This window comes from Colletes latitarsis, chromosome 10 (genome assembly GCF_051014445.1).
Source record: "Colletes latitarsis isolate SP2378_abdomen chromosome 10, iyColLati1, whole genome shotgun sequence".
In the NCBI taxonomy this organism is placed as follows: domain Eukaryota; kingdom Metazoa; phylum Arthropoda; class Insecta; order Hymenoptera; family Colletidae; genus Colletes; species Colletes latitarsis.
The window spans coordinates 14,491,238-14,503,805 of NC_135143.1; the positions used below are offsets into that span (position 1 = coordinate 14,491,238).

At 38.2% G+C, this 12,568-nt stretch overlaps 1 protein-coding gene across 2 annotated transcripts; it reads right to left on the reverse strand.

Moving 5' to 3' along the window:
- Positions 1-2,356: 2,356 nt before the first annotated feature.
- On the reverse strand, positions 2,357-5,172 carry LOC143346723 (uncharacterized). Of its 2 annotated transcripts, none has more exons than XM_076775120.1 (5): positions 5,165-5,172; positions 4,550-4,854; positions 3,739-4,008; positions 3,497-3,658; positions 2,357-2,628 (listed from the first exon to the last, which is right to left on the reverse strand). In XM_076775120.1, exons 2-4 carry the CDS (start codon positions 4,820-4,822, stop codon positions 3,575-3,577), a joined length of 627 nt encoding a protein of 208 aa, XP_076631235.1. In that variant the 5' UTR covers positions 4,823-4,854; positions 5,165-5,172; the 3' UTR covers positions 2,357-2,628; positions 3,497-3,574. The 2 variants fall into 2 exon arrangements, with proteins under 2 accessions (XP_076631235.1, XP_076631237.1); XM_076775122.1 differs by having other exon boundaries at positions 2,357-2,653.
- Between the last annotated feature and the right edge of the window lie 7,396 nt (positions 5,173-12,568).

A 12,568-nucleotide genomic window follows, 5' to 3' on the forward strand; every position in this document is an offset into this window, starting at 1 on the left:
CGCCAATAAGAATAGAGAATAATCTCTAGATGGTACGTCGCCTCTGATTGGCTGCATTGGACAAGGCGTATGGAATGCTCAACCAGTTGAGCATCACCGGATGTGAGACATACACCAGTGATTTTTAACTTTTTGTTTATAATGGAGTTAAGACTCCACAAATATCAGATGAAAAAATATATTAAATATTCAGTCTATTTTATCCCTCGTCTGTGATGTTGTACATATTATTATAACGTAAATAAATAAAATGCCTGACAATATTGGTTTAGTTTACTACTCACAGATGACGCGGTATGCTACATTTTAGAGGGAAGAAGGACACTTCTTCCCGCGTCCTATTCTCCTGCTAACATCCGGCTTGCAAAGATCGTCGTTGTGCTATTGTAGCGTGTACATAGTTTTTAGCCACAATGTTCACATTCGCACAAAAAGGAAGCCATGAATAAATACGTTTGAAACGCAGGTATTCTTAACAGTAGTGTAGTGAGAAAATGTTTTCTTTCGTAACAATCAAGAAGAGGGCGGAGACTGATACATTTGTTGAACGAAGATTTTGCTTGGGAATCGTGGTATGCGTACATATATATTATATTAACTATTAAGTTGTGTAATAAGTTTGTTCGCGTTTCTTTGTAAGAATATTAAATATAGCCGATTTCATACGACACCTATTTAATCAATGCAACTTAAATTCCTTTACAATGAAACTCGTCGTTTTATTTATTAACAAGTCTAGATGCGTGAATATTTATTACAATTCTTCACTGAAAGAATTTTTCAATGTATGAAATCAGTGAAAATTAGATGAGACGAAGTATTGCAAGCATCAATTTCTACATTTTGTCCCAAAACTACTAGTTATAAATAAACGACATCAAAGATTTATAAAGTTAGTCCGAATTGTCAGTACAAGTTATTTCATAAATATTTCTACTGAATACTTAGCATTTGTTGGTCTATATAATGAATAAATCTTTAACGTGCCATCAAACGCAACAATTAAAAAATGTTATAAGAAACCAAGTTATATTAATGGAAACAATGTTCAATCGCAATTCGTAAAGAATTTTTTAAACCTTGAATATTCAGGCGTAGAAACACCTGGCGTTATACGTTTAGTTCTCTACTCACAGATGGCAGCACATATTACTTAGGCAGTGGAAATGAAAGACCTCTCGCGTTTTCAGTTCTCCTAATAATGTCCGGCTTACAATGACCGCCGTTGTGCTTCCGCAGCGTCGCGATTTTGGCAATAATCGCGTTTTTATTTGTATAAACAGTGGTTCCTGAAAAAATTTATAAAACATAGTCATTTTTAACATTCGTGAAACGAAAGAAACGCACATCCATGATAATTAGGAAGGAAGAGATAGACTTTCATAGGTAGTACTAATTTTTCCCATCACCATTTCCAGAAGATATCTCAAAGGTTAAATTCGGACATTTAATGCATTCTGCGTACGCATACATTTAATGCATTTTTATTTATTTTAATGTCCTCTAGTATATAGAAGTTTGGCACAACACATTATTAAATAGTAACTATTATCGTTTTCGGATGAAATGAGAATTTTTTTCATGTAATTTGCCAGTTCTGCTTTATCCAGTAACCGTTTCGTTCGCATAATTACATAAAATCCATTTTTCATTGCAAGTGACGATTTGTTTAAAGAAGCAGATTTTTATTGTTTGCCTGTAGTAATGGAGCTGCCATCTCCATACGCTTAAGCCAGTGCAGTCCACAATAAGCTTCCGAGCTTACTGTGTTCTGTTACTGTATTTATGAACGCTAGTGATATCGCATTTTGTGTGCCCATATAAACACAATACTGCCTTCCGGGCGGGGGTCGAGAGGAGCTAGATCCCAGGACAGCACTGATTTAATACATTGAGAACCAGTGACCTATTTAAAGCATATTCAGAGAAACATATATTTTCTGGTATTGAAATCTACTTCAATATCATGTGATTTTTAAGGCACGAAGTGCGGGGGTCAATTACAATAATTTTCGATGAATAGACCTACCCCTGAAATCCTACCCACTTTCTAGAAAAAAATTCAGTACGGAACTTTAAACGTTAATAACTTTTTAACGAAGCCTCCATCAACAAATTAGTATTCTTGATTTTCGTCTTATTTTGACCTCTAGAGTCTCCCATTAAAATTTTTCCCAGTGGTGGCCGAACACCCTGTGTAATTGTTTTAAATTGTAGAATTTCTTCGTTAACGTTGTCGTGTAATAATTTAATACTGAATATTTAAAATTTAAACTAGAAAAACAGGCCAATTTAATAAATGCTCGAAACGATCCAGTGTTCGGGATAAGTGTTTTAATAACTACTGCCTTTCGTATTCTGTTTTCCTGGTTCCGAGAATCTTCGAGTGAGCCTACCCTAACGATGTTGGTAATGGGATAGGCCGGCGTAGCCCTATATTCACATCTTCTTTTATGTTCCTTCTTCCTCTCTAACCTCTCGTAAAACGTCGCTTTGTATACAGGGTAGGTCATTTAAATGGGACCATAATCGTGGATACCGTTATAACGTACACCCTATATATTATAACGTACACGTATACAGGCGCGCCTCTGGTAGAATCGATCGCTGGCATCAGTAGCCATCTATCTATTAACCATAAGTGGTTTGTAAACTGTTTTAAAATTATTTAGTAAGAATATTTGCTAACAAGTTTCATTAAGTATGGTATAGAAAAAGTAGGTGGCAGCTATAACTCTTTAAGTACACAACCTTGTTTCGATTACACAAATATACGGTTCTATGTATACAGGGTGATCCAGCATTAGTGATAGAAATAGGATCGATGAGATTCTATGACTTGGAACAAGACAAAAATTTAGAATGATAAATTTGCATTGGAGACTTCGTTTAATTAATAACATTAGTCATTAGCTAATTCGTCATTTTTTATTTTCGTCTTATTTCGAGCTATGGAATCTCCTTGGTCCTATTTGTATCAACTAATTTTTAGTTACTTTGAGATACATGTTAATCTCGCTTCTTGCGTATCTACGAGGTGATAATTTACTTTGTCTGGATCATCGATCGCGAACTGCGTAGAAACAGTTCTTTCCTCACGCTTAAGAAAGTGTAAACAAGTTCAAGGTTAAGTAATTCCGTACGCTATAATGAGTCGAGGGAAACTGTAGATAGGCGTAATTTTAAATGGTTGCTTTTGTATGGCGCAATGACAATTTCCTGAAATATCCCATTTGCTAGACAATCATTTAGCAAGCTTTATTCTCCCGTTGCCAAAACTCAATTAATGTAAATTTGTTCGAGTGGGAAATGTGATGTTTCATAACGTGGCAAATGGAAGCTATCGAACACGATATAACATTATTAGGAAAATGTTCCGGTTATTTGAGATCATATCGTGTCCATTACATGATTGTATACGAACCAAGATTCAATAACACAAATGCTCGGTTTGCTATAATGTTGTCGGCATTACGTACACATTAATGTGACTTACCTTTCGTGCTCAGCATTTTTCGTTATTCCTTATCGTCATTCCTTATTGTCATTTCGACGTCTATTTTCATTATCGTCATTACTCAAGATTTTCAATATTCTTTATTAATTTATTAATACGCTTGGCACATTTAACTAAGTATTTATGGTCGATGTCGTAAACCTAGTGTCACAGAAACATACGAAACGTGTATTTACTGTTCTGAGTACAGATTGTAAAAATAAAAAAGTAAGAATCAGTACTTTTTTATCGAATTTCAATCTGAGTCTTTTATCCTCGAACAGGAATCTTTTGCCCAGCTCAAGGTTCTTGAACGTTTTTACCCTTAAAGGGCCGAATTTCTTTTGGAATCTTTTTACGTCGGCACCACAAATGCTTTCAAGTTCATGAATTTTCCCGTGTATCTTGCGCTGCTGTATTCCTAGCTCGTCAATTTTATTCGTGAGCTTGTTTATATTCGCGTATGCGCGTTGGTAATCGTTTCTCATTTTCGTCTTTAACTCCTCCTTTATCTACATGTAACAAAATATCATATCAGTACATTTATTCGCTTTTTGTTTATGTTATAAATTACAAAAATACTTCGTTTTAAATGTTGTATCCTGTTATATTTACATTTTGTTTAAATCGCGCAGTCACTAAACAAACGTTTGCCGATTTCGTATTAACGAGACTCATTGTTTGATCACGGCAACGTATTTATTTGCACATTCGACAAAATGTTTGTGTCAACGATTGAAAACAAACGTGCTCATTTTGTGATTAAATGAACGTTACGATTGAATGTACCTTAATAAATGTTAAATTTAATCGCGTGTTTCTACTTTGTCGGCGGAAAAATTTGAATTTCTATATCGTTGCCTCGTTGAAATATAAAAATAAAAAATTAAGGAATATTTTATACCATCCTTCGATAATCGAAGAACATAAACGATTACAAAAACGACGAATATTAAAGTAACAATATTTTTGCGACACTCTCCTGCACACCAAAGGTTTCAGATAAACAAGATCGTTATCACGTAACAGCGTTTAAATAACAAAAATAATTACTTGCTCGATTTCTCTCGTTACGCGAATTTTACATTCTTCCGGCACGTTGCGGTGTTTACTTCGAACTTTGTCGACTCGTGCTCGGCTCGTTTCTATCCACAAGTCGACTTTCTTGTCGATCTTCTCGTTGTCGTAATCCATTTGAAACGATTCTTCTTGATTAACGTTGTCAGTTACTCTCGACAGGACTTCTCTGCTCCAATACAGCACGCGATCTTTTTCCTCCAGTAAACTGTTCCACGTGTCCGGCATACGTCCCACAGTTAGACCCATTGTTTCCACGCGAACCGAGCTACGTGTATAGTCTGCGAAAATGAACGACACGGTGCAAATCATCCATCGGTTCGACGCCCTCTGTGCGACCAAACAGAAAATATATTTCGTTCGAATAACTGATAACGAATAAGACATTATAATACTTTATTCAAACAATTAAATTTGTATTTAACAAGTTACGAATATAATACTTGTTTATCATGTTCGAAATTTGTATGCAGATAAAAATTCTGTCCATCTCTAACGCGATAGTATATGTATATTTTTATAATTATATACGCTGGTTCAAAGGAAAAATTTGATTTATTTTATTTGATCGTAGTTTAGATCAGCATTCACCAATGGCATTTTTGTGTCAATTGATTCGGAAAATAATCTTTTGAAATGATTTTTGTCTGGTCCAAAATATCAACTTAAGATCGACGCTATTTGAAAATGGATATTTTGTAGCACGTGGAGGTAGCGAAATTGTTTTGCAATGTCCACTGGACGCGCCATTGCCCAGAGCATATCCATGCACGCGAGAAACCGTTCCGCGCGGAAAAATAATCTCCTATTATTACTTGTCAGTCACTTATTTGCTGTTGAATACATAGATGGCGTTAAAAAGAGTCGCGTTTGAGCGACGCGTTATTTTTTCCCCCTCCCACGTATTGTTTACCAGCGTGTAAGCAAATAACGCGGGTGGATAATGCACGGTAAACTTCCCCCGTATGCCACAAAAGGTCGATTCTTCGCAGAGTGTCCGCACGGATTGCATTCATCGTGATTTTACGCCGTCAGACGTGGAAAAAGGAACTGGGACGGACATCCGGCCGTCTAGAAAGTCCGCGAAATTCAATTGACGCGAGGCTCGTGTCGGGGTGTCAATTCAAAGCAACGTAATCTCCGTTCAGCCTGGCCAATAATCGGTTTATTGATTTCGATTCGAGGCCGGTGTAAAGCACTGTTTACAATAACACGATGCGTTTCATCGTTACGTTCCATTTCATAGCTGATTATTAACATCGACGCTTTGTTTAGGTCTGTTCGATCCAGAGAGTCATTTAGTTGCTCCTAGTATAATATACTCGCGAAGGCAAAACACAGTTGACCCCCAGAGATTTTTACACTCTCTCTAATTACCGTGTTTACTTTTTAGGTACCGAAGAGAGAAAAGAAAATTGCGGAGCACTTCGTTCTGTAGTGGCAAGTGGACTCATCGATGAGGTATTTCTTTTCTATTTTCGTTTGACTCCCTTTCTGCGTTATAGCCATTTTTGTCCTCCGATAAATTCTGATTATGAAACAAGTACAAATGGTTTTATTAAAATTTTTCTACTCAATGGTTAATAACGTCTTGCTTTTCTTAATGGGAGATTAACAAGTCAATCTTATGCCAATTTCATGAGTAGTAAATTGCATGAATTATTGGAAGCAGATCCATTAGATGTACGTGGTTTCATGTGGTTTATGCATGATGGTTCACCGGCACATTTCAATCCAGTAGCCAGACAGCTCTTGAACGATCGATTTTCTAACAGATGGATAGGTCGCGCAGAACCTACTGCCTGGCCTGCTCGTTCCCTGTATCTAATTTCATTGGATTTTTATTTCTGCCACTTAAAAACATTTGTTTATTCATCACTCGTCGTCGGTGTTGAAATACATCAGCAACGTATACCAGAACGCTGCTAATGCATTCGAGAAAATAATTGGAATATTTTGAAGATTGTAAAAACTCTATTAGTCGAGGTACGCAAAGCTTCCATCGTCACTGTACATTATTGGAATTTGGAAATGGCTATAACTAAAGAAATATTTTTATTATTTTTGTTTCTCCAATCTATCATCGAAGCGTGTCTCGCGTGTTGGGGCACATCATGCGTGTACGAATCGATCATTTATTGACAACTCGAGAGAAACAACTAACAAACTTTTTTATCATATTCTCCTGTGACTAATACCAAATGGATCGACGAGGTTTTCTCGGTGAAAATATGGCAACATTAATATACATATTTTTATTTTTATCGGAAATGATTCTTTGACTTAAATTCGGAATATAAATTTGATTCTAAAAAAAATTATTTTATTCTACGATCGAACGTTACACGTTTCTATAGTAACAGATGCGTTGCAAAAGTATGATTGTTAAATATTATTTTGCAAAACAAATTCATGTAAGAACGAGTTCAATGATATACTCGATACTTCATGGCAGAAGGTACGTTACGTAATCGTGAAATTGATATCGGAAACTCATATTTTATAGTACATTTCAATTTAGTTGAGAGTTAATTAACCGTATCAAGTATGTGTACGCCGTTTCGTCCCCTACTATATTTTACTTAATTTTCTATCTACTCCGGGTATATTGAATATATTACCCTCTTTTTCTAGAGAGAAGGAAAGTCGGAACGTTATTAGTAAACTTAAAGGAAAGATTTCCCTATCCGGAATTAATGCACATTAATTAGCGACGTTTCAAGCGAAAGAGTATCCGGCTGTCCGCTCGTTCGGAATAATTCACGCATTCGTCCTCTGTCGAATTAAATTCTCATACGAGTTTCGTATTAAAAAGTCTGGCTCGCCTTCACGGGCGACGTTTTTTCTCGCGTGAAACGTTACACGACAGTCGCCACGATCGAGTTTAATTGTTGCAGCGCTGATGAAAAAATTTTAGTAACAATAATATATGATAAGAAATTAAGTATTATGCAAGAAAATGAAGAACAAATTATCGTAGCGTCGGGATTTAAAATATTTTCGGTGTTAACGTCGGTACGAGGCGTTCATGACTCAGTGTTGACGATATCGAAACGTGTTTTGAAACGAAAAGTGATAAATAATTTAAACAGTTTCGCGATTATCGCTAATATCAACAAGGATTGCTTGGTAGATACAAACTTAGCACAAGTAGATCACCTAACTCGAATCATCCGAATTTCTTTTTGCAGAGACACTTAAGGCTTTAATCTACTCATCGACGAAAGATAATTAATAATAATAAATTTATAGAGTGACTAATAAAATAAGAAAAGACTCTATTGTTTTATGTATAGTATTTTTGGATGTATCCCAGAATTTCGTGGCTCAATATAGGGTCACATGGTTCCAATGGGGAATCCTCGTACTGTACGATCCAATCAATTGGCTCCTTTCGTACTCATAATCCCAAATGGGACATTTGTTAGTGAGGATTAGCTGGTGCAGATGTCGCTGTATTCCGTCCCTGACCGCTACCATTATCCGATGCTTCATTGACCACATCTTAACTGCGTCATACCTGCGTCACACGTGAAAATCTATGGACACACATAGATGCGCACGCAGAAACGATACGTGGAACGTGTTGTCCCGTAGCAACACGTATCCCGTTGAGATTGCTACTCTTAGTCACTCACTTTGTGCCTCTGTAAATAGTCTGGATGAGTGGGAGGGAAAACGTTTTATTGCGGGAAAATGTAAATCCAGAATACATGCATCCGACCTTACATACGCGGGAGCAAATAGCGAATAAAAAAGTATATTTAACGGTTTTTTTGTATTATACGGCGCTATCAATTCCTGATGCCACACACGACTGGCTCATTGGCCGTTATCAACGAGCATTTGCCTGCACGTGGAAATTCATTTAACCCCTTGCCGTGTTATGGTCCGCCATTATGGTACCCAACGTGTTTCCCCTATTTTATTTTTTTATACATCTTCGAACCTCAAAGAGATTTAACTAGTGTTTTATAATAGTCAAATAACGTTGCCCACTTCCACAACAAAATTTTTAGTAAAGAAAGTATAGTAAAAATAATTCTAACTTGATTTATTAATACAAACGATTGAATAATAAAAAGATTTGTTCGCGATGATCGAAAAGATTTGCAATGTGAAACGAGACTCACTTTTCGATATTCATTTTCAATGAAATAACCGATAGCCCGTTCTCGCTTTATTTCAGTAGCATTACAGCTGCCAGATCAGCTGAATATCTTAATATCTCAACTGAGGTGATCTACATCCTCCTTGCTCCCTTTGGAGCTGTTAATCTTCCGGTCTAGGTGTCTGAATGCACATCGAATGCGTTATCTTGCCCGTCTTACGGCTGTATCCCAAGACGAGGTAATTAAGGCGGTCCAATTATATCTGTTGCAAAGGCGTAGTTAGATTTCGTCTAGTCTTCTCGCAGAGAAATCCTCTTCCGCGACATACGTTATCACTGTGCGGTTAAGATACTTTAAGCGCTGCCAGAGATTGGATCTTTAATTCTATTAGATCTTGGAATTCTATACGGAACGAACGTTCGCTATTAAAATCAGGTGCAATTAAACGTCTTTTCTCATATACTCAAGGTATATTTATTCTCTAAAGAGGACCGCAAACAGAATCTTTGGTCATAGTTCGAGGTAGCCAATTTTCGGTTCTTATCCTCTGTAACTGTCGCTGTCGGTGGCCAATCGCGCGACACTTATGGGTGCCTACGCGATGATTCGCGTGCCAACTTTTCAACTCTGCGCAATAGTTCGTGTTTGACACGAATCAAGCTCGGCTTAGGCTGGCGAGAATTCGTCAGACGATGTCCAGCAAGCGACACCGCGCGAATTCCGTGAAAGACCAAACGGGTGGATTATAAAGCGGACCTTTTTCTGTAGCGTCCGCTCGACATATTTAACGACGCGACTAACGTTTAGCCGTGGGTACAAACACGTGAAAATTTCTATAGGCCGGTACACACACGGCGTTCGCTTTATGGTATCGTTCGAGCGACAAATTGTACTAAAAATAACCCTTTGCGCTCTGTTGCCACCTGACTATTCGTGCGTGCGAAGGTGGCCTCGAACGGGTACGCCACGTACACTCTGTTTTGCCTTCCTTTGAAGTGTAGACGATTGGAAGTCTCCAGGCCTGCGAATTATGTAGCCACACGTCATTGTAGTGGACGTGGTCGCGCGGAAAAGAGTACGTTTTTACAGCATGACCTATCTCCGTACCGCGTGAAATCTTGTTCACCGACAAATTTATTCGGAATACCCTATAGGCAAACGGAGAACGTATTGACCCGTGGACAACGTTAAATCGAGGAGCTGCTTACTAACAGACTGTTTCGAGCTCGACAAAAATGATGCTCGACGAATTTCCTTTTCATCACGGTGTTTGTAAATGTATCCTCTCTAAATGAATTTCAGACAAAATTTAACATTAAAAGCACGCGTACGGGACGTACATTTTATTCAAGGCAAAGCACGATAATAGATATTAAATCTGAATAACTAGTAATGTTCGTGTTAAAATAATCATTTTACACATTCAGAAAAGAATAATGCAATTAGTGAAAATGTAGTACGATATTGAGTTGAATAAACGAGGCAGCATATTTAATAAACCGCAAACGAATTCCATCGGCAGCCGTGTATAGCAATCTTTAAATTTCCGTTAAACGTTCAAAATTCAGAAGTTCGATTCGAAGGGCAGGAAGTTTCTATAGTTAGAAAATTTGTTTAATATTTTTCAATATCGCAGGAAGCACGCATTATTGATTACTCGTTTAAATTTGTACAGTATTCGAAATTACACATAATAAAGTCCCGCGAGCGTATATAATACTTCATTACACGTGATGATGTGATGAGATTAATTAATGAAATTCTCCTCACCGAGTTCCGGCCATGTACATATTATTGAGCCGCTGAAGGGGGCTTAATCGAAATCAATCCAATTGACGGAAACCCTCTCGAGAGAATTAAAATCAGAAACGAAATTAAATCTGACAGTTCTGAAGGAACAAAATCTCCGCTAATTCGATTCGAACTATTAATACGAAGGATGAAAAAATCTCAGTTTTATCCATTCGAGAAAATTTATAATCTTAAATATACTTCATGGAATATATTACCTACGGCAGTTATGGATACATCTCAGTTTCCATTTAAAAACATTGAACTGCACAAATAAATAATAGTAGAGTTTAAATTGTAGAAAGAATTTTATAAAAATTAAAAATTTTACAGCACGCCACTATAACATTCCAGAATTATATATGCCTTGAGGATAAAACTGACGCCAGTGGTGCACCCTTTAATCGAATAAAATTTAACTTTTCAAACGGTGATTTCATTTTGATCTACGAAAATCTCAATTTAGCGTGACGTTATCTAATTATCAACCGATTCTAAATTCCATCAATAATCTTCCGCCCGGAGATCACACGACGACCCTTCATTTGCGTTTACCTTTTTTTTTTCTAAAACGCGGAGAAGAAGCGTACACGTTCGATTCGCCTCCGAAATGTTGTTCATTATGTTCACAAGCGGGTACCTTTCGTCGTTGGCGTTGTCACAGGGGGCGATCTTCAGCCATCCGACTACAGACTCGGTTCATGTAGCTGTAGGTTGCTCGTTTCATAGCGATCGGTTCCTTCCGCATGGTAGATCAAAACCAAACCCCGCCGAATCGACGTGCCCGGCGAACACGGGCCATCTGACACGAAAAGAGAGACATTGCTTCCGGTTCTGTTCGCCGAGCCAGCCAGAAAGAATTAACCGGATAACGCACGTGCCCGTCCGTGCGGATCGCAGCCACTCGGATACACTGCGGTCCTGCTCTCCAGTCTGATCCTCGGTGTTCCGTTTCTCCTTAAGAGCTCTTTTCGATTTGTTAGCTCGAAAATATCGATTTCTCTCCCGTCGGTCGAAAATTAGAAGTCTTAAGAACATTTACCGCGTCGTTCGGCGTAAAAATTCAAAATATTAACGAATTCGTTGTGACTATTTAAAAATTCACGTTGAAATATTTAGACACGAAGTAGGTGTCTTGAAATTTAATAGTGCTCTATTCTCGATACCTGAAGATAAATTAAAGAAATAGTTGGGTGTTTGTGTGCCAAGGATTTTCCGAACAAGGAAGAAGGGACGAGGAATTCTTTTGTGCTTCAGATTCAGCCAGCCAAAACATTGGAACGGAGGAGTAATGCGATCGAATTTACGAGAACAGGAGGATAAACGAAGGGACGAACTTTTGATACTCCGAATAAGAGGGGACAGTCGGGAAGAAAGACAGGGGCCATAAACCACGCCACGGTAATCAAAGAAGAAACGATCAAAGATTTAGGAAGTACGAGTTTAGAATGGGATGATAAAACGTGACGAGAAGCATGAAGAAGACGTAAACGCGAACATGAAGGATGACAAAGCGCAACGACACGACTATCGTAGATCAACCGCCGAGATGGATCGAAGAATGAGATAAAAGGTACCAGCTGTTGGCCGTTTATGGGATGCTTTTCCAAATAACTCGACATGACTCGAGGATTCGCTGGTATCTTGGTATCAACTGGGGAAAATCGAACGTCGCGTTCGAAATTCGTGTTGTCGACTCGTAACGAGCCTTTAAAAATACACGAAACGGGAACGGCGAACGGTGGCCCCGCGCCTTTAAAGCCACGACAAATCGGTGTCCCGATTCAATTACCTTTGAAATCCCTTGTCGTCCGACATTAAAGCCGGAACTAATCCTAGGGACACGCTGCGAGCTAGAAGCGAACGCTCTCGGTCCGTAGCATCCTGGCGCTAAGCTTCGCGAGATCCTCTATGGGGTAACGGTAATCGATAAAAAAAAAAAAGAGAGAAGAAACTAAAACGATAACGATGTCTCGGCTTTGGCGACAGAATACGTCGTGTTCGGTGCGAGGAGAACGCGCGAAAAGCGCCCCGGAATGCGGTTTCATCCCTTTTGTAAATGATGCTGCTTGTTGGCGTTCGGATTTAAAAG

Excerpts from the sequence above, each read along its gene's own strand:
- LOC143346723 (XM_076775120.1), bottom strand. The coding sequence starts at position 4,822 with ATGGGTCTAACTGTGGGACGTATGCCGGACACGTGGAACAGTTTACTG. Across the intron at positions 4,009-4,549 it reads TAACGAGAGAAATCGAGCAA|ATAAAGGAGGAGTTAAAGAC; the intron begins GTAATTATTTTT and ends TGTTACATGTAG. Across the intron at positions 3,659-3,738 it reads GATTGAAATTCGATAAAAAA|GTTTACGACATCGACCATAA; the intron begins GTACTGATTCTT and ends CTGTGACACTAG.